Source organism: Sinohyriopsis cumingii, chromosome 12, assembly GCF_028554795.1.
Source record: "Sinohyriopsis cumingii isolate HCF-2022 chromosome 12, ASM2855479v2, whole genome shotgun sequence".
Classification (NCBI taxonomy): Eukaryota; Metazoa; Mollusca; class Bivalvia; order Unionida; family Unionidae; genus Sinohyriopsis; species Sinohyriopsis cumingii.
The window spans coordinates 70,960,717-70,986,462 of record NC_142972.1 but is presented as its reverse complement, the minus strand read 5'-3'; the positions used below and the strand labels follow the sequence as shown (position 1 = coordinate 70,986,462).

Sequence of the window (25,746 nt, the reverse complement as noted above, 5' to 3'; positions counted from 1 at the left end):
ACAGCAGTAAATATGTTTCCAATCCTTTATCACACATTACAGTCATATGGATACCAATGGTATTATTCCTTGTTCTGTGGCCAGGCTGTGATATGTTTTTACTTGAACTTCCCAAAGCATAGTGTAGGTGTTACTGTTGGTAAACCAGTCATTGCAGATGAGGATAAAGCATGTTGAACATTGACATGGTCTTTCATAATCACTTAATTGCTTTGGATCACAGATTCCAGATGCTCATACGGTAGAGTTCAGAGTTGATCAATCCATGGTAGAATGTGCTCTGTATACTCACATATGATAAGTAAAGAACACCAATCATTAGCAAGCACTTTGGAATCTGCTAAACAGTCATTGATTACCTTTTTTTTAAAGACAGATTCAGACAAAATATCAATCTGCTTTAAATCCCCCTTCCACTCCTGTTCCAGCTAATGGATCAAAACCCATATTGGGTCAGATCTCCCTCCCAAGCTATCATATTTAAAGCTGACAGTCCTCAGCAAGGAGCAGAAGTCACAGGGCAACTAACATTTTACCATTCTTTCAAACTGTCTCAGGAAAATATACAAAAAAATAGGTCTAGGAATGAAATAATTTTGAAGAAAAATTAAATGATAATGTTGAATCCTTGAGCTAGTAAAATCTAGAGATTGGACATAGTCTGCGTTTCCTTTGACCGTTGTCACCCCATTTTTGATATTTGGATATTTATGTTGGGGTCTAGGGTCAGATTCCATTCCCTATTGAAAAGTTGGAATTTGCTGACATCATTTGATGTCGGCATGGGGTATCTGCTTACTAGCTGGCCCAGCAGACTTGAACGACCATTCATTGAGATATACCTGCATGGTGTCGGCAAATTCCAGCTTTTAAATAGGGAATGGACTCTGACCCTACACCCCAACATAAATATCCAAATATCAAATATGGGGTGGCAAGTGTCAGGGGAAACTCAGACTAAGGTTGGACATAGCTTGGACAATAGAATGCAACAATTTGACAAAGTATATCCAGTAACTTAGGACATTAACTTTTGTTGACACAGTATATATGTTGATTTATATATTTTAAATATTGAACTACTTTTTACACTTTTGTTTTGTTTGGATGATGGTGTCAACATACAGTAAAATAGATTTCAGAATTCAGCTTTAATTGTGCACAGGTTAATTTAAGCAATTCCTTTAATAAGTATAAAAAGTTCTTGAAAGTTCGTAAATTTGATCCTGAGATTTTAGCATGAACCAAGTGATAAAGCTGGCTCACAACCAACTGTGCTCCATATTCATTAAATGCTTCAATCCAAGTATACCCAAAGACTTGAATTTTGCTTCTCAATAATGAAGAAACATTTTTTACATATAGATTTTGAAGTTTTGATTTCTTCAATAGAATAACATTGTTTAATCTGAAGAGTAGTTTCATGAAAATAAAACAAGTATGATGGAGCACATAGAAGTAAAGGTTTAGTTTGAGTGTGCACACAGGTTGAGGATTTTGATTAAATATGTAGTCAGATCCCACCCCAATTTATAAACCTTGACTTCAAAATCTTACTCCAAAGTGTTTTGCCAAATATTCTACCAGAAGGATGCATTCTTATATTTCAAACAAGATTTCACATTCTGGGGTAATATTTAATGCTTGAGATACTGAATTCAGTTTTATGATGGAGGGACCATATATATATATATATATATATATATATATATATATATATATATATATATATATATATATATATATATATATATATATATATATATATATATATATATATATATATATATATATATATATATATATATATATATATAAAACGTATGCAGATGCTGAAGAAGTAAAAACTCGATTAGGACATGATACCAGATTGCTTTGAATAATTGAAGTTCTAATGCCTTTCTTAACATTTCTATTCCATTTTTGTCAATCCATCTTTAAATGAAAATTAATTTTTGACTTTCATTTTTTAGTTCTGGTTTGATACAGTTCATAAAGATGATGTCAGAGAAATGATCTCTTATACCAGAGAAGACAAAAGAAGTAAGTGTGATTTACCTTATATCATGTACGTCACTTGAGGAAAAAGATTCATACAGTTTGTTGTACTTATTGCTTTTGATTATAAAAATTGTCTTGGTATGATCAGCAAAAAGATGACCTAACAGAATAATTCCCCAGATTACAAGAAAGTAAAAGAAAATGGTAAAAGAAAAGTGAGTGTTCATAAACTGCTTTACTAAATCATGGCAAGGACCTTACAACAGAAGACCGTAAACTCTTACTCTTCATTAGCATATTCACTTTTATACAGCCACCTTAAGGTGGAGCATATTATGTTAATATGTTTCTCCAGCTATTCCCTGTTTCATTTCTGCACAATACCGTATTTACCGTATATGTTGGGACACCGTATTTGCTGAGACAACATAAATTAATTTTAAAAGTAATTTTTTTGTGCACTGTAGGTTCTGGGGCATCGTTTTTATTTTCAAGTCATAAGTTGTGGGACACCTTTTAAATCATTCGAAAATTACATGTATTCCAACTGAAAATTTTATTTTAAAAAGTATTAAACTGTACTTGAGATAAAACTCTTTAATCCACTGCAGCTGCAACTCAAAAACAATCCTTCTTCTGCACACATACGATCCATTCTTTTGGTTCATTAATATTTTGTTAGCTTTCTCATGCCATGAAAAATTATTAGAGGCAACACATCACCTGAGGCGGAAACTTTAAGGACTAAAGTAAGATTTTTTCAAATCTGCACCATTCTGGCTAATTCTCACTCTTTTGAACCCCAGTCCATCCAGGAATGCGATCAGAAAGTACACTAGAATTTCATCCAGGTTAATGATTATATCATATTGTCAGCGAAATCATCTGCATCTCTTTTGGCCTTTGCGAATTCATCACATGATTTTATTTTCTCCAGATCTTCTGGGCGATGCTGGGTCATCGATGTCCATGCACAAAGCACTATATTGTGTCACTTTAAAAATTTTCCATTGTTTCAGTTTATTAAATAAATTCCCGTGAATACTGGTGAAAAGAAACCAAACTTAGCTTCCATATCTTGGCCGTCTTTGTATATTAAGAAAAAAAAAGAAAAAAATCAGCACTCTTAAAAGAATCCATAGCTGGTTTCCGAGGTCAGTTTGCTTTGCAATAAAATAACCTTTGTATTGATAGCCTTAAAAAAAAAACGGCTTCAGAGTATCCAGAGTCAGCTTCCAAGGTTGGCTTGCTTTGTAATAAACAATAATCTTTGTCTTTGATGCCATGTTGGTAAGTTCAAAGAAGGAGTTTATTGATCGCTGCCAGTTGTTATTCACCACACAATGCTTCTATGAGCTTGGCATCTGTAGTATTTATTAATACAAAGAAGCATTAATGTCTATATGTAAATAGTAATGATACTTTCGTAACACATGCTGGCGAAAACATTGTCAATTACACTGAAGTTAATGGGTTTTCAAATAATGGTTTTTATTTTCGAGATACTGTCATACAGTAGACCTGGATATAATTCAGTCTTGATTATTTTGCACTTAACACTGTCTTGTGTGAATGAAGTTGTCTTCGAAATAGTGGTTGTTTATGTCCCTCTTGTTTGCTGTTTGGTTGGATCCAGTTTTCAGTCAGATAAGATATTCAAACCTTTGAGCCAACCAACCATGTTTGTTTCTCAATGTTCATGTCAATGAACAATGTGGCCTGTGTTATTGGACATAAGTGGTACACACTATGGTTTGTAAGACCATGCTACATATACAGATTTCGTGGATATATTTTATTCTTTAATGCTGACGTTGAAAAAAAGGAATAAAGGATAACAACACAAAGTTAGTTTCTTTCCATTTATTATCAAATAAGCATTTTGTTTATCTATTGTATTGCAACATGCAGTGGGGGGGCACAAATGCAATACATAATTTATTTTGTTTCTTAAGTCTTGGGACATATGACCTAGGTGAAAAAGTTTCACCTTAATTTCTGGGACAGGAAAAAAAATATTTTATCGTGTCCCAATATATACGGTAAATATGGTAACTTGAGTTCTCCACTATATACCATTACCAAACATTGTGGATGGCTTGTATATAGAGTAAGAAAGAATGTGAAAGGTCAAGATCACTGACTGAGAAAAAGAAAATGGTTGCTGTACAATAATAATGGCTACATTATTGACTTAAGTTGCTTTGGTAGCTAAGTTGATAGAGCATTGAATACATAATCCAAGGGTCACAGGTTCAGTACCTCCTAGGCTGACCCATACCTTCAAGGCTGGCCCGGGTTGGCTGCCTTACTTGTGGGAAAGGCAGCTAGCTTCCATGATACAAGTGCTGTTTAAATAAAACAATATCATCACATACCTGGACCAAACTTTTTGGATGGCTTGCACTTGGGGTAGGAAAAATACCTATCAATTTTAGGGTCAAACATCAGTGTCACTGTGACCAACAAAGAATGTTTTTTGCACAATAACTTTTGTACAGCATCACAGGTCAGGACAAAACATTGTGGGTTGCTTGCACAGTGAGTAAGGTAGAAACCTATCGATTTGGGGGTCAAAAGATCAAATATTAAGGTCAGTAGCTGAAAATGAACACTTGTTTTGGCACAAAAATTTAATTTCTCAGCCATGTACCTTCACCAGAGTTTGTGGATAACTTTTAAGTTTGCTTAGTTTGAACTCTGTTGATTATGGGTCAAATTCAAGGTCACTGCCTGATGAAAGAAAACAGTGTTTTTGATTAATATCTTAAGTTCTAGACCATATACATTGACCAAAGTTTGTAGAGATTTAGGGATCAGGAGAGCAAAGGCAAGGTCATTGTGATGTGAAGCAAAATGGGTTTTAAATTCTGTCACTAAACTTGCACTTACCATAAAAAGAAACTTATAGGTCAGAGACTATAGTCATGGTAAGCCTGAGTATCAAAAAAACTGGTTTCTGCATAATAGTTTAGTTCAGGACCACATACCTTGATGAAAAGGTCAAGGCATTGCGACCCTTGGTCAGTAATCTCTAGTGTCAACCATACCCTGGCAAGGACTGTGTAGATGACTGTTCAGCAAGGAACAGATGTGTAATGTGGAGTTCATATTACATTTGTGGAATTAATGTTTACTTAAATTTTCAAGAATGGTAGTGCTGATGAAAGAGTTTAATCTAAAAATTTCATAAAATTAAGTCCAAGATGTTTTTCTATATAAATTAATATTTTTTTTGTGAATTTGTGTCTGTAATATGTGTCTTGAAGTGGGCGCATTCACACTCATACACACATCCGTACTTTGTTATCTGTGTTGCATGATTGACCAGTTTTCTTGATGATTTTATGCAAGGGAACGCACTGATTTAAATTTTCAGAGCAATTTCTGGGTAGAGAGGTGTTACATATGGGCAGAGACATGGGTGTGAATGACAAGGAAGGTTTACGCATCATGCAGGTTTGTAATTACGTCAAGCTCAGCCTTCTTACACACCACAGAACCTTTTGAATCCATATTTTTCACCCAACTATAATAAAACAGTTTTAAAAAATTTGGTTTCATCAAATTGTGAAGTGAGTGCTTCTGTGTGATCATACAGTATTTTATCATTTGTGTCCATCAAACTATATTGCTATAGGGTAAATATACCTTTCATTATTAGCACACACACACAGACACACACACTCTGGATAGAGACATTTTGAAAATTGATAAATACTTTTAGCAGTCTTATGTGTAAGTAACTTCATTGATGCTGAGTTCATTATGCCAGTACGTACTCCGACCAGATATATTTTTAGGATCTTTAGAATAACATGGGTGGATAATGCAGTCACTTAGTTCAGAATCTAATATTCCAGCATAAAAACAATATCGATGCTTGATTACATTTCTGGCTATCATTCTTCCTTTCCAGTTGGCAGTAATCCTGAGGAATTTATCATTTGATGAAGCCAATATGAAGTATCTGGCAGCCAATGAGACAGTTTTCAGGTCAGATTGCAGTAATGTACATCTTAAATCATTTAGTAGCAAATCATGTTGTAAGCATCATAATTACTGTTTGAAAAATTGGTGGATATTTACAGGGTGTTAAAAAGTGGGTATAAGCCCATCATTTTTGAGGAGCAGCAGGGAAATTGAGACCCTTTTACATTTGGATTGCAGCATAGTTTTAGATGGCCACAGGATTAGACTAAAGTCAAGTTGTTTTAGCCTTTTTGCATCCGTTATTGTGTGAAACATTTCATTATGTTAGAGTGAAGAACTAGTCTTTGTAATCTGAATTTGCTCTCACACTGTTGGTCAGTTACATATTTCTTATGCTGAATGTTAATTATCCAGGTTTACAAATAAATATTAAAACATTGAAAGAAGTCAAGGTAAAACAAATATTGAACACAATTTAGATAATATTTAGATCTTGTTTTACTAAGATTAGAGGATTCTTGAATGTGTACAAGAGATAAGAAATATAACTCTAATAATTATGATTTTAACTTGCATTATCAGTGCTTCTGTTTTGTAAAATGCAGGAGAGCTGTTCACAGCTTTCCTGGTAGTGTTGGGAAGAGTTGTTTACTCTTCTCAAATATTTAGACATCAACATTTATGGCAGAACCAGTAAACATATCAGTATTTGTGAAAGGTAACTGCCATGAAATCTGGGACAAAAATTGAGAAGTTTGCTCAGAAAACATCTGAAAATCTTTGTTTTGAACAATACGATTGGGGAGAGCAATTGACTGCTCACCTGGAAGCAGTTTAAGAAGTGCGACAGTGCATGAGACTGATTGCATTCCTCAAAACAGGCCCTGCATTAGACATGCCAAAATTTAGTTGGGAATGTTCCTTCATAGAAATACAAGTAATGTAAGTATTATACATTATGGTTATATTTTTCTGAAATTCTTTGTTGCAAATATGTTAACATTTCTGTAAGTTTTCAAATAATTATGATCTGCTACATGAAATTTTCCATTCCACTCCAGGTTCCTGATGCTCTGTGCACATTGTAGTTATGGCTGTTTGCGACAGCTGAGTCTAGACACGCTTGGTAATATGGCAGCCAAATTTGAGCTAGAACCTGTTGACTCACGTCGTACTGAATGCTTCTTCAAGTTGCTGATAGAGTGTCTGACCTCTGTGGATAAGTTTGCTGTGGTCAGGGGTAAGGAGATTGTTGACGAGATCCATTAGAAATTTGTGTTTCTTCAGAAATCCCTGGTAGCGTATATGGAATTATTTGTTAGGAGTATATGGTTTAACCAGTATATTTGTATATTGTGGTACACATGCTACCATGCCAATGAACTAGCTTTTGCAGTATTTCTTAAAATATGCAACTAAAATGTCTACTTTTGCTTTCATTTAATTTGCTTGAATTTTTTTGACTGTTGTAAAAAAAACATTGAGACCAGAATATTTCTGGAAGCTTTGTCTATCTAGAAAATGCTGAACTGCATGTTGTGTCCCACCTGGTGGACAAGGAGACAGGTGCCAAATAAAAGGGTAAAATCGTAAAAATGGTAGCATTTTGAAAGAAAACCCTCTAGAAAAAATGTAAAATTTGTAGCTGATATTTTCATTTGTCAGGAAGCTAATATGTATTGGAGATTAGCAGAGGCAACAATGAACTTAACTGTCCATGTATGCTGATATCATCCTATCATATAGTTAATGATTAGCTAATACTTTTAAATAATAAGCACAACATACAAGTATCTTCAGACATACCAAATTTTGAGTGAATTCATGTAAAGGTGATTTCATTAAAAAAATTTAAAACAAAATTTTAGACTAAAAATAATGAAATTATATTGTCTCAAACAAAAGAAACTTTTGATTTGTAAATGTCTAAAATGAATGGTATTAAAGTTAATTGAATTACTTATTTTTCAATGAAAATTGATGTCAGTGAAACCAAACATTTCAAGTTACGTGATTTTAGAGTTACACGACCATACTTGGGAATGCAACTGTCATGCAAGTCGGAGGTTAGTTGTACCCGAATATCATAGATATTTAATTTGTTTGGAAGTTATTAACTTGGAAAAGCTTGGCTTGTTAGACTATGCTACCTTGTTTTTATCAGCAAGAAAAGTAATTATGGCAGATCACATATATGTTGGACTGCAGTGAGTGTTCTGATTGTACCACACACACACAATGACATGTTCTTGGTCTTACCACCTATTGGGACAGTTTCTGCAACTCTCTTAACTGGCTGCCAGTTTTTTGCTGGAATCATGATAAATATTATTATTATACTATAATCATTTTTTTAATTATGGATATGATCTCATTTAGCTGTCATTATATTGGAAAATAGATTTAAGGTTTAAAATTTTTGTTCAAAATGGAAATACTGGAATTATGGCTTAAGAGAAAAAGAAAGAAATAAAGCACTAGTGTCAGCTTATTTTATGCATGCATTAGTCACCACAATGAGCCTTGTTGTACCTTGAGTTTCCCACATGTTTTGTCCGGTGTGCCCCAAATAATGACTATGTAATCCAAGGAGCGTTTATATAAGAAAAATAAAATTGAAAATACATCTACAACTTTTCATAAGTGGACATTGATCCATGTCTGGCCTGGTGCTATCATTGGCCAGAGTTGCTAATGGTGATAAAAACTGTAAGAACACATGAACATCTATTTTAAAACAATATATATGGCAATGAAAACATTCAAGGTTTGTGCCAGTTGGTGAGTTGTAATATAAAATCTTAGATTGCTAGTGTAACGTATTTTCAAGGTTAAAGTCACACCTGTGGCGGCAAGAAATTTATTTTGAGGTTGAATTAATGACACTGAATTTGTGCAAATGTGCAATTTGTAATGAAATCTGATTAATTTGAAAAGAAAAATATTACAGAAAAATTGGTATTTATTTTAATAACTGCTGGTGGATAATAAGTAATCATTAAAGGCAATTGAGAGCAGGATTGAACAGAAAATGCCATGGTGCAGTGTATTTGAGGTTAAGTTAAACAGATATTCAAACATTAATATTTTCATGAACTATTTCAGCACATGATAAAACATTTCTTTGAATAATGTAAGTGTCCATGGAAAAGCATTATGGTATTTTAATTTTGTTTTATAGTATTGTTATTAAATTCACTATCTTTCATACCCGGCTTTGGTCTGAGAAAAATAGAAATGTTAATCATAGGAATAGTGTATCATTTTATTAAAGTCGAGATGTGTGATATAACAGGCACTGATAAGAGGTCATTCTCTGTTGACATTATGAGTCACCAGTGAAAATACAGCTTTCACATTTATGAAAGTGATAAATGTCATTCATTACAGAGTGTTTCAGAGGATAACTCTCCCTAATGTTAAATGCATTGTTTTATTTGTTAGATTCAGTGGAAAATGATAAATGAATCAGTGGTCTGATTTCTTAACATAATCTTGTCCATGTTTCTATGTGCAGGTCTGGAGATGGTAAGCAAACTGTGTCAGTTAGAGAGGAATGAACTTGCATTGGCAGAGAAGCTAGAAGTCCATATTTATGAGGAAATCTCAAAGTATATGACAGTCCAGGACATACAACTCATTGTATCCAGTCTGGAGGCCCTCTACCAGTTGTCAGAACTTGGAGAGGAAACAACCTCCAAAATTGCTCAGGTTCACCATACCATTGGTAAGTAGACTACATAAATATTTTACTATCAACCTAGACTAAGGAACTTTGAATCATTAGAGCTAATTTATGTAAAATTTGAAACAAGAAAGACTTTTAACTGAATATCAATATGCCCACCAACTTTAGACACAATTTTACTTAGGTCTAAGCTAATCGTTCTCTACTCTGTGATATTCAGATCATCACATATACATGTTATTTCTGAATGTTATGTATCTAAGTGTCCGTCTGTCTGGCCATCCTACTTTTGTTTCTGTAACTGTAACTGTTTGAAATCAAGTGATGAAACTTGGTGTATTATCAGATATGCTGCCAGGGCATGCAAGTGTGCAAACTACACTTAATTTTTTCAATTTTCATCACATGATAACAAAACAACATTTGGTTAAGAAGTAATAAGCAGTAATCCCAGGTGTTGCATCGTAATTTTTGATGTTATTGAATTAATAGTGTTGAATATGAGCAAAATGTTGTATTACAGAATTTCTCAAGTAGATAGGAAATGCACTGTATAAACTAAAGGTTGTTAAAGTGGACTCATTTCTACTAGTTTATCCATTGATCAAATATTACATTAACCAGAACATGTTTTTGTACATGACCCATGACAATACTAGGTGTTTTATTTAACTTGACATGGTTTTGAGATTTTTAAAAAATGCCAACACATATTTTGATGTGCCTTTCAGACACCTTAGTTAGCCTAATCACAGTGGAGGCTCAGTCATATGGCCCAAATTCTCTGGTGGGTATCAAGGTGGTGGAGTATTGTCCCCCATCGCAGCTTGCAGCTCTTGGACCACGAGTGGGACCTGGACCAACAGGTGTTGGACCACCACCTACTCAGGCACAGTCCCCTGGACCGGGCCCAATGATGTCAAACCAGTACAGTCCCCAGCCACGTAAGGAATCTTCAATACAGACATACTGCATGATGAATGAAGACAGTGTTTTATGGACCACCTTGCATATAATACTGGTGTTCATATGACAAACAACTAGTACACTATATCAAATGTATAATTATTACAACCTGGGAGTTAAAGTTGAAGAAAATGTGATCCTGTTGTTTATTTAATCATATCAGGGGTTATTTTTATGACAGAACTTTGATCTTTCCCTGTGTATTTCATAATCATGCTAGTAATATACTGGTGACATCTTGTTTTCGGTCTTACATGTGCAAGTATGGCAAGACAAAGGTATCAGTCTTCTGGTACCAACATTGTTGTGGTCATTGCTGAGATTTTGTGTTCAAGTTTTGTGTTGGAAGTTTTGCAAGTTGGATCTATGGATTGAGTCGGATGCATTATTGCATGGAGTTTGGTAAGATGTTGCATTCAAAGAACACTTATTTACTCGAACTTGCCATAATAATCATTTAGAAAGTTATTTAAGCAATTCTTAATTAAATTATTGGTATGCATGAGCTTAATGGAAACTGCATTCCCCATTATACAAGAACTCTATAAATATACAAGAATTGTGTTGGTCTGATATTGGGCCCACATTGGGGGCAACATGACAAGAAAGTAAAACAGAACAAAAGTTATCTAAATAAATACAGAACAGTAATGAAGGAGGCTAAACCTTCATCACTTTAAACCTAAAAGAGCTGTATTTTATGTAATCACAGTATAAGTGTAATTGTGTGTGTGTGTGTGTGTGTGTGTGTGCACTCATGCATAAAAGTGCATGTGTGTACATGCAGATTTCTGTCGAGGCATATTTTTGGAAATAATCTTTATAGGGAGAGAATTTATTGGTCTTTATCATTGAGTAACCGAAAGAATTTGTACCTGTTCTCCAGAGAAAATAAATTTAATGCTTTCCTGCTTACAAACAACTAATGCCTGTTAGTTGAGTATTTATCTTGAGTACAGGATACTAATGAAGGATTAACTGAGCATTGTCATTTTCACTTTTTGACTATTGAAATGAATAGATCTAATTGAATAGTTCAAGTCTAATTGTTATTGTAAAAAAAATTATATCTCTTCTGGGTGGTTTGAAAACCTTGTTTCTTCTGAATTCACAAAAATGGCATGTTAAGTCAAATTGTTATAATTTTGACAAGAACATTACTGATGTGTGCTCAGCATTTGCCAACATTTATATTTTAATCTGATCATATTTTTTGGTGAATGTTTCAGATCAGCAAATGTCGCAGGTTGGCAGCAGTGTTTTGCCTGAGGGTCCAGGGATTGATGCTGAACCAACAACATGTAACTGGTATGTCCTGCTATCAGTAGTATAGTGAATTTGTGATAAAAGACACTAAATACAAATAACACATGAGCATAATGAACACTTTTGTAATGTTAAAGTGTACCTAATATTATGAGTAACATAAGATCTTAAAAGTATTTGTAATATAATATGCAATATTACATCCTCAAAGTGTATATTATATACAGGGGTCCCACGCTACTGGAAAATCTGTAAAAAGTCGAGAAAAAAGATTTTAAAAATTCCCAACTGTGAAAAGTCCTGGAATTTCGCAAATATTGATGACAGTTGGGAAAAACCCGGGAATTTTCCACCACCACTTGATTTTGCTGTTCTTTATTGATAAAACATCAGACTCCTGTGCTTGAACCTGTAACCCAGAAATTCCTATTTACTATGTATCTGTTAGAATCATACAAATAACTACATTTCATAAAAGATGGAAATGTATACCTTAAAAAATAGGTATGCATCTTAAAGTTTTCAATTTTGCAAGAAATTGTCTCATACGTACAAAATTGTCTGCTGCCCAACATTTCAGCTTGCCACTAGAATGGGATTCTCACAGTCTTTCCCCACATTTAGTCTGTTTCTAAATTCTTTAGTATTTTTTCCCCATAAACAAGATGTAAACACATTACACCATATTCACTGTTGTTTCTCTTCCACATAATAGCTCATTTAAAAAAATAAAATAGTGAATTTTACTAATTTTTTTACAAGATTGGTTTAGTTGGCTTAATATCGCTTGCCATTTATTGGCATTGCTACATTTAATTTTGTAAAAATAGCTATAAACCTGATCAAATTACTCGACTGAACTGCTGACAGAAACAGTCCAAAATAATGTATTTCATTTCTATAGCCCGATGGATAAACATTACATCTTTTCAAAGCTGTGTGCATGTCACAAGTCATGAAAACACGGTGATCCTGTGTGTCCAAAATTAACATTATTTTGAACAGAATATTGTGGTGACAATTGCCTCTTTTAAAATGGTAAGCGTTACAGTCAAATTCGGTATGCGTTTTACTTTAGTATTGGAGATGAAAACCTTAGGTGCGCAGAAATGCCTGACAGCATTGTATATGTTAAAAAATGATACAAGCTCCTGTATCAATACATGTTTGGGGACTGGTTTAACGAATTACAAGAAGACAAATTGATTTTACAGAAAATTCAGTCCTTGTTTATACAACAGTATATAATTTTGAAGGTCTTTTCTAAATATTTAAATCAACCCTTTTGAAAATGTTTTTCAAATGATGGATTTTTAACCAGATCGTCTTAAGGAGATTAGGTTGTTTGAAAAATCTTTTTTGGGATTTTATTGGCACAGATAAATTCAGGGTGAAACTCTTTTCATTACAAGGCAAGATTCTAATTATTTGCATTTTTTTTTCTTCTTTATACTGTAATAGGAAATGTTACTATCTATGAAATGCATATATATATTGCTATATAATTCTTTAGAATTAAAGGTTTGAAAGGAAACAAAACATAATTTATGTTCATTATGTTGTCCTCACTTGGTAACATAATGCAGCAAAATAAAGTTAGAATTTTTATTCTGTTCACTGAAATGACTTTACATGCTAATTTATAGGAATATAATCAAATTTGTTTCGTGTGATACATTTTGTGATTTTATACATGATTATCTTTTCTGACTTCGATGTTTTTGGAGAGTCTTGAAAGAGAAACATCTTTAGGTTTAGAAAATGCATGTTTTGTAATCTAAAATGTTATGTGTACCTTGAAAAAAGTAATTTCAGCCTGGAGAAACCCTGGAAATTTATCTTTAGAAAAGCGTGGAAACCATGTATATAAGTAATACCGGTATAAGATCTTCAAAGTGAATATAATATATTACATATAACACCTTCAAAGTGTTGTTAATATTATAAGTAATACAACTTTGAAGTGTACCTAATATTATAAGTAACATAACATCTTCAATTTATATATAATATTATATGCAATATTACATCCTCAAATTATATATAATATTATAAATTTAAGATCTTCAGTGTTTATAATATTATATATAACATCCTCAGAGTGTGCCTAATATTATAAGTAATATAACATCTTTATATATATTAAGTGATATAACGTCTTAAGAGTGTATACAATGTATGTAATATAACATCCTCAAAGTGTGCTTAATATCATAAGTAATATAACATCTTCAAAGTATATATATCATATGTAACTAAAGCTGTACCGATATCACTTTTTGCCAATTATGCCGATACAGCGTAATTATTAAAATTGCCGATACCGATTACGAGACCGATTATTTCATTTTTATTTGTTTTATAACAATGACTGGTTCAGAAACATAAACCTGTTAGTGTAATGCAAGCAGGTATTTGGCCGTGTGAGTTACAACAAAGTTGTTAATGCAGCAAGTGAATATGAACTTCTGTACATAAACAGACAGAAACCGGATAAGAAGTACATTGCTATTAATAGAAAACAATGATCACACAAACATAAAGCTTGAAAAACTTTAAACCTAACACTGATAAAACTTATGGTTTGCCAATTCAAGATATAAATGAATGAAAATGTATTTAGCTAGTCTTTTAACTTACGTTCAGTGATGCAGGTAGCCATTACTCGATTTCAATAAATGACTAATAAATGTTAATAACGATAGCCCAATAATAATTAAAATTAAAAATATGCATGCGTTAAGACTAAAGTTAGACATCACTGCACTGGCTGCAGCTAATACTGAAAGCCTAGTTGAGGTAGGTTGTATTTAAGCAACAGTAACATTTATCCCTTCTCACCTTGTAACGATCCATGACGATCCAAAAAAATCTGGCCTGCGCCACTAAACAGCTGCTTGCTCGGAACACTTGAAGCTGGTGCAAATAGCGTCCAGCTAATTTGCCTAAATAGGGGAACTGAAACCAGCCGTATATGTCATCTTCTTGTGGCAACAGAGGGCTGGCCAGATACAATTCAAGCATCGTGTCAATGGCGTCATCCACATGGGTTGTTTTGTTGACGGTATGGACAGGTTCGTCACAGGCCACAGAAAACAAATCCCAGAGATGCGACATTGATGGTCCAGTGGTGTCCGTTTCAGTTACAGTTTTTCTTTTTTTGGTCGGGGGGTTCCTCCTGCTTGTCAGCTGATGCAACTATGATGCATTCTCCTCTAAGCCATTCTTTGGATCTGGTCACAAGTAATTCTTCGCTGAAAAGGCGATGTTTGAATTGTGGATTCAAGATGTTGGCCAAGAGAAGCTTCTTGTTGCTGGCAACATCAGCAAAGTGTTTGTTCAGTGATGTCAACATATCATGGTGCATTGTCTGAATACCTTGACTTGCTTCATGCTCTTGAGCCAGCAACATTCAGAGCATTTTCATCATAGGAAGAATGACGGATACTGATATTTGGCTATCACTTACGTCCTTGGTAATGTCCGCGAATGGGCCTAACGTGTCCACAATATTGTTAAGCAATACCCACTGTTGGGCTGTTAGGCTAGGTCATAGAGTTTAGCTATAAAGAAACCAACATATTGTATGTAGAATTCCACTGTGTCTGGACATCCTGGACAAGTTTCTTATGGGCAATGCCAAATTTTTCCTCCTGCTCTTTGAGCTGCTATTGTGCCAGGATGGAGTGCTGGAACTTGCTGACTATGGATTGTGAGATCGCCAAAACATCTTTGACAGCTTGTTGCGACAGAATGCCATCGCTGACAACGAGCTGCAGCATGTGTGCAAAACAGCTGATACTGTTGATTTTCAGCCAGACGCATTGCTTTAACCATGTTTGCACCTCCGTCATGCAAAAGAACATGGATATGAGTTTTGAGAATGTTGTATTCCTCTCCTAATTTGTCCAGTTTTGCTTGCCAAACATTCTCCTGTGTGTGATTCATCAAGAGGTGTTGCTGATAAAATAACCTGTTTCCGCTGAAAGTCATCCTTCAGCCAGTGTGCCATAAGACTCAACAAGGCTACAAAGATGAACGGGTCTGACCACACATCAGAGGTCAAACTGAGGTCAGATTGGGCAGAAACTAAATCACGCACCTTGCTTTGTATCACCTTATGCATGTCAGGTATCAAAGCTGTGGAACATTTCGCAAGCTATCTAATCTGTCTAGCTATCTGCTAATGTGTATGCTGGACATTCACAGCCACAGGAGGCCTCATTGGCTGGTTGGCTGCTGTGATTGGGATGAGTGCAAGAATAGTATTGATGATTTGTTGTGTACAGACAATAAGTGGTAGTTTATAGCAAGTGTGTTAAAAAGTATTTACTTTTAAGAATATATTGTCTTTCAGTTAACCCCCAAATCAAATGTTTATTCCTTAATTTCCACTATTTAATTCTGATTTAAAATTCTGGCCTTGTCAAGATGAATGTAATGATTGAATATATATTTTGGAAATTTGTTTACATCGGCACCGATTATTTCTGCCGATACTGATTGTTCTAATAATTGGTCCGATTATGAGTATGGCCGATTAATAGGTACAGCTTTATTTGTAATATGACATCCTCAAAAATGACCTAATATTATAAGCATAGCTGCCAACCCTCACGAATTTGGTGTGAATTTCACGACTTTTTTAGCGATTCACGAATTCACGCCGTAAGACAAAAATTCACGAATTTTCCGATCCTCAATTATTTTAAATCTTTAATAAAATAACCGATTTCCCTTTAAGCGCTAGTCGTGATATTCGCACTTGCCGAAACGGTCCGTTACCGCTGGTCACGATATTAGTAGATCTACAGCCGATTAGTACAGTTGGCCCGGTCGCAAGCATTTTAGCCTATTTTAATCTATATGTATAAGAGTAGTTTTACAAATGCTTTTGAGAGAAACTGGGGCCTAACCGGAAATTTGCTCCGCGCATGCGTCAAAACACCGATTCAAGTTAACGTTCAGCATCGCATGTAAGATTTTGAAAATGTCTTCCCCGCCAAGGAAAAAGAAATGTATTACTCAAAAAGTGAAGTTTAATTTGGAATATATCAAAAATTGGCCGTGCATTCTGCCATTAAACATTGATATTCATTCATGCTTTTTGCACTCAGTGTGCCATCGCAGAGACGATGTGAGGAAGAATGTCGGTTGCAAAAAACACGTAGAAGTTGGGAAAATTAAGAATTCGCAGATTTCAGCTCTGGAATATTTTAAACCATTGGTGGAAGACCCGCAGGCTACCAACGCTTAAGTATTATTTGTGAGTTTTCTTGTGTCGAACACAATCTACCTTTATCAGCTGGAGACCATGCTAAACATTTGTTCTGACATCTGTTCCCGGACTTGAAAATCACTTCCAAATTTTCCTGTGGAAGAACCAAAAATGCTGCAGCTCCTGTGCATTCCTCACAGCAACAGTGACAGCGAAAGAGTATTTTCTTTAGTGAGGAAAAATAAGACAGACTTTAAGGCCTCCTTAGCTGCAGAAAATTTGTCAGCAATTTTAGTCCCCAAGATCAACCAGCAGGCAAAAAGTCGGAACTGTTTAGAAAACAAATTTACGATCAAGCAGTTGAGGAAGTTCAAGTCTGCCACAGTATCATGTCTTGATAAATAAATATTTCTGCATATATGTAGTGCTTTATTTTTATTTTGCGAACTTGATATAGTGTAGTATTGACGGTCGGAGTAGTCAGAGTGGACGGAGTTATTGTCATGGTATTATTCACGAATTCGTGTCTAAATTCACGACTTTTTATCCCTATTTTCACTAATTGTGAGCCTGGAAGGTTGGCAGCTACGTATAAGTACAAATTTGTATGCCCCTACTGCTTGTAGCTGGCTCATTTTGATTTGGTCCTGTCCATTCATACATTTGTTGTTGGCTGACCACACAGAGAAGTTTGTTAGCAAGACTTTGCAAAGAAAAAGACATATAGCAAAGAGAAATGAAATTCTGATAGCATATTTCCATTTGTCTGTTATGGCCTGATTACATTTTGAAGACAATACTAGAACATATAAATGTTTAACTTTTGCACATTTTAAAACTTTTCTACTTGGATTTTTGACAGAAACCTTGTTATCACAATTAAGCAAAACCTACTTAAAGTAGACAGATGGAATTTGGTTGGCATATTTGTGGATAACCTGATTACATTTTCAGGCCATTTTAGGAAGATTTTCTAAACACATTTTTTTATATTTTATTATTGGAAACTCTTTGCACTGCTGAGCAAAGAAACGCTTGAGGTAGAGAAGTTTCATTTGGTAGGTATATGTAGATGAACTGATTCAGTTTTCAGCCTCGTTGGTAATAGACCAGATAAATTTATGTGATGGTCTGCATTCTGTCCATTTGTTAGCATTAGTTTTTTTATTGTTGCTACTTCTCCTAACAGCTTGGAGGATTGCCATGAATCTTGACACACATTCATCTGTAAATGATTCTTTTGATAAAACTTTTAAGCAGAACCAACTTTGAAAGCATTCTTGTATTAAAGGTGATCAGCTTTATACAGATGAGTCTGATTTGCCATTAGATATCATTACTAATTTTTTTTAAAATGCTTTAGAAACTTCTCAAAAACTATGGTAAAATAATTTGAATTTGACAGCATTATGGAATGATGGGTTTTAAATTGTTACAGATGCTAATCCTCTATCAAATATGGCTGCTATTACTGAACATAGAAAACCCTTGAAAACTTTTAAAAGTATGTTGTTAAAATTTATACAAATGCTGCCAACGGCTGTAAGATATATGGCCACCATTACTAAATATAGAAACAATTTATCTCAGAAAACTGTTCATCAGAATTTGACCAACTTTGACAGAAAGCGTCTTGGCATAGAAGCTTTTCAATACAGGACAAATGGTGATGTTCCATCAAATATGGATAAAGATATACATTCTTGAGAAACCTTGAAAAAAATTGCCTTCATAATGTATGCAATCAACAGCATTGGAAGAAATTCAGCAGAAAGCTTCCTGTTGACCCAGATTTCTTGAAGAACTGCTTTTGCATTTAGCTGCTTGGCAGATATCTACATGTTGAACGATCTCAGGTCAACTTGGGTCTCTTGTTGAAATGTTTGTGCTTGGCCTTTTTGGTCTGCATTGGGAGCATACTTGTACAAACATCACTTATTTTTTTAAAACCAAGAACTTCTAATGATTTCTTTGGGATTAAAGTTTTTTGTTAAGATTTAAGCTGCTAGGAGGAAATGGGAGGGACCAGAGGAACCACAGACTATAAGCGGAATCATATGCCGCATGCACATGCAAGAACCAGGAACTGTAGAGGTGAAAATACTATGTAGGACATAATACCCCACTATGCACTAAACATTAATATGGCTAATTGTCATGAGGATTCATATATGACTAATTTTTATGCAGATTCATATGATTAATTTTCATGCAGATTTATTAATAGTGTCCTCATATGTGTAAAAAGAAGTTAGCACTGATTGCCTCATTTAGAAGCAATCCACTTTGGTTGTGTATTCTCTCTTTCAAAATGCTCACACTTAATAAAGGTGATGCATAATTCATTTCTTTACGATGATTTAACCCATGAAGTTCTTTTCGTAACAATTCACCAGGATTGTGTGGTAATAAGTTTCAAGAGAACCACATTGTTCTAGGTTGGTATTAGTAGCAGCATCCCTTCTATGGTGCATGTTGTAATAGAGATGTACCCTTGGTAATAGGTATATATTTTATGTGATTTTGATGAAAAAGAGCTTTGTGCTTATTAAGGCACATGTAAGTATTAGATCAAACATGGTATGTGCATTATAGATGGGCTGTTCTGTTCTTTGAAAGATTGCAATATTTGAAGTATTACAATTCTTTTGGTATGTAGGTTGCAGGCCACCTTTGAAGTACGGAATGGTTCAATGTTGCCTCAGATGGAGGTGATTACAGAGTATTTACAGTTCTGTAAGAGGTATTCCATGCCTCAGGTGCAACCTTCTCAGGACTTCCTTACCTGCCTCAAGTATGTAATAGAAATAAATCATTCTGTTTTAGCATTCTTCAGTTCTCAGTAGCCTATATATTCCTTAAAAATTGCAAACTAGTGATTGATTTAATGTATCAGGTAATGTATAGTAATTGTTAATATGAATAATGTATTCAGAAATACGGTATCCCAGAAACACCATATCTCCACAAAATCTAGTATCTCCACAAAACAAGCTATCCCCTATCCCAACAAATACCAGTATCCCCATCAAATATGCAGAAATTTTATGCTTATGAAAAATCTTCACATTCATTTATGGTGTCAATGTCACAACTGATAAAAAGCAGAAGCGTTCAGATTTTGTGATTCACAATCAAGCACTAACTTTACATAACAGAACTTTCTTCTGAATAATAACAGATGTCAGATTATGCAGAATTATTTTGTTGTTGAAAGATGTGCATTCCAAATTACTTGTTTAATGATAAAATTCTGGAACATCATATTACTAGGACAAACTTATGAAGGGGAGTTTTTTTTATGTGGTCACAGATTGGGTCTTATGATACACTGGTACATAGAATATAGTTTCTTAGTGGGGAAAAAATGTACATAACAAGAAATTCATGAATTAGTCTGTAAATAAGTGGGAAAAAATGGCAACAGAGATGGAAACTAAAGGACAGTATAAATAATTTTTGAAAATTAATGTGTATGGTTTTTATTTTGGGCCACAAATTTTGAAGGAATTAAAGATTCTGGAACTGGAGCAAAATGGACATATCATTTTTTCTTATTGGATCTAAATTGTTAGAGACTGAATACAGGTATGTAGTCTTGTATGAAGGTGGAGAATGATTGTATAGAAATTTTCATAAGTTTTAACAAATGTTTTATCCACTCAGGACAGACTGTGTGGATTCCCAAAACTTTATGTTATGGTTCCTTATAAGCATTCTTGTGGTTGTCATCTTGGGAATAAACCAAATGTATGAAGACATCTCTAGATTACCTAAAAGTGTACATATTTCTGTATTAGGGTCCTTGTATCCTCAAATGTGCTGTGATATTACATCAGTGACATTTGCTAGAAATGTGCAGTACTTGTTGAACTGGTCACTTTTGTTATTCATAGCTGGATGTTTTATATGAAATTGTTGTATACTTTTCAGGTCTGTATTTCCTAGAATAGATGTTGTGAACAACACAAGAGAAGATGGTTTAAAGGATACCTTCATCCGCGGAATCATTAAACGATCCACACCTTTACCCTTCTCCATTAATTATCAAGGTATTTCATGCAAAAATGTCTTTGTCTTGATTTTATTTATTTTAATCATATTTAATTTAGTCATTGAGTGATAACAATATTAGCTCATATTGGGTCTATTCAGAATGTGGAGTCACATATATATTGTTGCAAGTGACATTGTTGTCATTTACAGTTGAGAATTTTTATTTACTTCATATATTTCTTCTCGGTAACTTGCATACATTGGTGACCACAGCATAAACATATTACTTTAATTTTCAGGATAACCAGTCTTTGAAAGATTAAAAACATTGTTCTGAGAGATATCAACACATTAAATATGTACCAGTGAAAACTTTATATATTATGTCACTGCATTTTGCAGGTGAATGTGGATGCATTCTGATGTTATAGTTGATTCAGAACAAAACTAATTCTTTAAGTAACAATTCTGGAAAATTATGAACCTTATTTGTGAAACCTGGAATTTACTTTGATTCTTTCACTTAGTTCCCAAGCTGTCCTTGATCACATTTGCAAATGAGTTCAGTAAAGCACTGGTCAATGTTGGATATTTTAATTATGTTCCTTGCATTATAATATTTAAAACTCTGTTCATTAGGTCAGCTGAAATGATTTGACACACGACTGATTGCTAGTTCTTACACAGGAAGGATTTGCATGCCTTGTAACTTAAGTTATTCTACCCTCTTGACTTGATTTGATACAGAACACATAATGTGATAATACAATGCAGGTCTATCTTTAATATATTGTAACAATGCAACCAAAACGTCTGAAAGTTGGAGATCAAAACACACTTGGAACTTAATTACGTTCCCACCTGGACATCACTGTGTCAGTTGATTGACACTTTTCATGCTTGAGTACAAGAGGGCACATCATATTTATAATGATTACACTGAAACCAAATCAGAAGGTACAGTTAAATTTTACTTGACAAGACTTGTTTAATTGGTATTTAGTTTTTAAAGTGTTGCCACAGAAAGGCATTACTAGCATTTTACTTTATAAATAGTTTGTCATATATTGTTTTTTTACCTTGTATTGAGAATTTAATTTTTTTTAAAACAAAATAGGATTTCTTTTTTTTGCTTTTGCTGATAAATCAAGTGATATATTAAGGTCTAATTGACCAGTTTTGATTGCAAATTTGTTCACATTAAGCAAACAGGATCCTATGTTATGGCTATTTTGTACAAGAGAGATCCACACATGCCTTTGCATTATAAGTGGGTTTTCAAGTTATGCAAGCACACTAAAGTGTTGGAGAAATATAGTTCTTTGCATAAATTCAAACAATTTCTTTGTTTTCATGAGTTATACAAGTGTTATAATAAAGAGATAAAATTACAGAACCAGTATGGCCAAACTTAAAAAACCTCTTGTTCATGTACTTTTTGGCCATCCTGTTTTCCGAAAGTTAATTTCGGATAAATTGGGGAGTTCACTTTTTAACCTCCATATTGATTTAAGCATTATAAAAAAGTATTAAAGCTGGATAGTCCTCTTTTGCGGTTGATAAGAATTGTTTTACCACTTGGCTAAATAAAATTGAAGGAGATTCACAATAATTTCAGTCTCATTTTCACTTGCATGTCATTTTTTTTGGTATTAACTATAATTTTATTTCTGAGTGCTATGATCCAGAATTAGTGGTCTACCAAGCAGTCCTAAATAATAGATACTGGATGATAAATATAACTTTTCCTATTAGGTTTAAATTATGGGTCAGTTTTGAAATGAGGGAGAGATTGTATTTAAACCTATAAAACTATTCCATTGAGGAAAGTTGTGTGAATGCAAGAGCCCTATAGTAATCATAATTTATATATGATCATCTGTTTGTCTGTATGTCTGTCTGTCTGTCTGCTTTCACCTGTAGTCAGCACTGCTCTACTACCCTCACACACAGTTGTGTGCGATTGGTAGACATGCTTTTTAAAGGTTTCATCTTTCAGGTCAAATTTTGATGAAGTTATTGCCATTTTGCAATCAATATTACATCTCCACTACAGCAGATGCTTCTAACCAGCATTGTTTTAGAACCATTCAGCATCATTTGATTTTTATTGGTTTATACATTGTTGCATAGCCCATAATGAGCTTTTATGGGCTTTGTCTCATCAGCTCTAATTTGGATAGAGTTGTAGTTCATGATAATTCTGATACCATTTTATATAAATATTGACTCACAGACTTGTATGTGTTTTATATTGGTTAGTCTCATTTAGAAGAATTTTGTCCCCCTGATTGCTTGTTCTGCTGGCTTTGGTTTCTGCAAAATGACATTAGCAAACTTTGTTGCATTTAAGCCAAGATTGGCATGAAGCTTTATATTAGTAAGACCTTGAAGTGTTGCATGTTTTGATTCAGAACAGTTCTGGCTCCCAATTGCCAAATCTGCCAACTTTGCTTTCCACGGCACAATTTTACTAAGAAGTATTGCATTTCAACCAATATTATTTTACACCTACATTAAATGAGTTGGATTTCCAGCATTCCACATCATTATGTAGAAGACCTGTGGCTCTGAATTGCCCATGTCCAAACTTTGGTTTGAGAATTGAAGTTCTTTTAAGATCCCAATATATAACATTGTAAAGAGAGGGGCCTTTGTGATGCACCAATCATTACTAGCTTTAGTTCTCTTGAAATCTTGCATCACTGCATCATTTTCCCATTTTAGCTCACCTGTCATATGGTCACATGGGCTTTATAATATGGTCATGTGTCAACCATCAGTATTTGCTGTCTGTGTTCTTTGTCTTCCAAAAATGAAAAAAATTAGACAAATTGAAACAAATTGCCAGTTCTCCATCAGGCGTATATGCCATTATTGAAAAAACAGAATCCGACTAAATCTGTCAGAAAACATCTTGATAAAAAGGGCTTTGTAGGTATCACTGTACTGTATTGAGCCAGTAAGCTGTAATTGTATCATATTGTAGTCTCTGAGAAAATTGGTGATATATTTCCTGATTTTTTTGTGGGGGAGATCTGTTAAACAGGAAGAATGTTACTTGCATTCAATACAAAACAGTTAAAACCAAAATAGAAAAATAAAATCCTAACTGAGTTCAGCCTGTCAGCTTATGTGTTGGGTGACAAAGCAAAACATATAATTTGGCCATTTTGGAAAAGGCCCCTTTTACTAAAAATCAAATTATTTTATTCAAATGCAACTGTTTTCTAGAAAATCAACATGATCTATGCTGATTTTGAGATATGTTATGTCCAGATTGGTGCCTAACATGAGATAGCCTTAGGGCATCGGAACTAATGCTCTGGATCCCATCAAAAATGTGAGAAAATGAAAGAAAGAAATAAGGAGCTAAACTGGTAAAGTGATGTCTTAAGGTTTTAACAAATGATGCTGATCAACCATTAAGCATGGCCACCATTCCTAAAAACAGACAAACCTTAGTACAACTTTTTCAGAATTATCAATTACAAAAATTTTTAAAAAAAATTGTTCAAAAGAATTCAGGCATGAAGGCTGTCAAGTTTCTTCAAAGGAAGCTAACCTACCATTACTTTTACCACTTTGGCCACTTTTACTACACATAAAGTGAAATAAAGGAAATCACCTTTAAATGATTTCTCAAAAAAGCATCCTAGCATACAAGGTTTTCAAATGTGTACAAATAATGCCGATATGGTTGCTGTTAACACGTATATACTGACTTATCATACAACACTCAGCATAATTTGAACCAATTTGATAACATCTTGACATGAAGGGCATGCCATGGACATAGTATGGTTATGTTTTTATCTCACCTGGGCATAAGTCCCAATGACCTTGTGGTATGGACCTGGTACCCATCGTCCACCTATCAGTATTTGCTGCTTGTAACTTTGCGAAAGTCACCTGATAAATTCCAACCCAATATGGCAGATAGCATTCAGGTATGAATGGTTTTCAAGTTTGTGCAAATGCAGACCTGCCAAGCATTAAGATTTTACTGTAAGGCATACTGAAACTTCCCATAAATTACAGACTTCTGGGAAAATAGCATAAAAACCAAAGTGTGCAATTGTTGCCTTTAAATCCAAATATTGGATTGTCTGGTTTTGGTGTAGATCTGGGTTTTCAGATTAGATTTGATTGAGTTGTTATGGGGACCAGACGACCTTTTCAAAGGTATTTAAGGTGCTTTAATCTGCCCTTGTTTTTCATGCAAAAGCCTGCATGATCAGGCTTTAACTTACATATTATAGCATCTTCTGGAAAGGTCCAACAAATGAAAACACAATGAAGGTAAAGGGGATCCTCAGCACTTTAACAGCAGAATAAATTTCTATAGAAAGCACCTTACTGTCCCATTTTTCTTACCCAGCTGCTCCTGAATTTGGCTATTAGGGAGATATCAGAAGAGCAATTTAAGGTCTACTGGGGCCTCCTGTTTAAAATGTTTATTAATGCATACCATTTCCAAAATGAAAATTTACCTGTCTTTTGCTATACACTGCCTTAAGATTATATAGGGTTAAAACAAACATCACTGGTAGCCCAAAGAATTTGAAACAACATGAAACCATTAGTTTTGAGACTTCTTTTTTTTCAACCATTCATAACTATTCATCTTTGTTGAATATTATTACAGTTAGGTTTGAAAATTTTTAGGACAATTTAT

The 25,746-nt window shown here is 34.1% G+C and overlaps 1 protein-coding gene across 1 annotated transcript in view; it reads left to right on the top strand.

The window, feature by feature from the left end:
- Positions 1-25,746, top strand: part of LOC149786718 (uncharacterized) — a 102,773-nt gene that overhangs the window by 51,086 nt on the left and 25,941 nt on the right. The window contains exons 7-15 of the mRNA XM_089977219.1: positions 1,974-2,043; positions 5,381-5,460; positions 5,921-5,997; positions 6,996-7,174; positions 9,452-9,661; positions 10,354-10,566; positions 11,818-11,896; positions 19,732-19,866; positions 21,006-21,124. Of these exons, the coding sequence (XP_089833345.1) occupies positions 1,974-2,043; positions 5,381-5,460; positions 5,921-5,997; positions 6,996-7,174; positions 9,452-9,661; positions 10,354-10,566; positions 11,818-11,896; positions 19,732-19,866; positions 21,006-21,124 (1,162 nt within the window). The remainder of the gene's footprint in view (positions 1-1,973; positions 2,044-5,380; positions 5,461-5,920; positions 5,998-6,995; positions 7,175-9,451; positions 9,662-10,353; positions 10,567-11,817; positions 11,897-19,731; positions 19,867-21,005; positions 21,125-25,746) is intronic.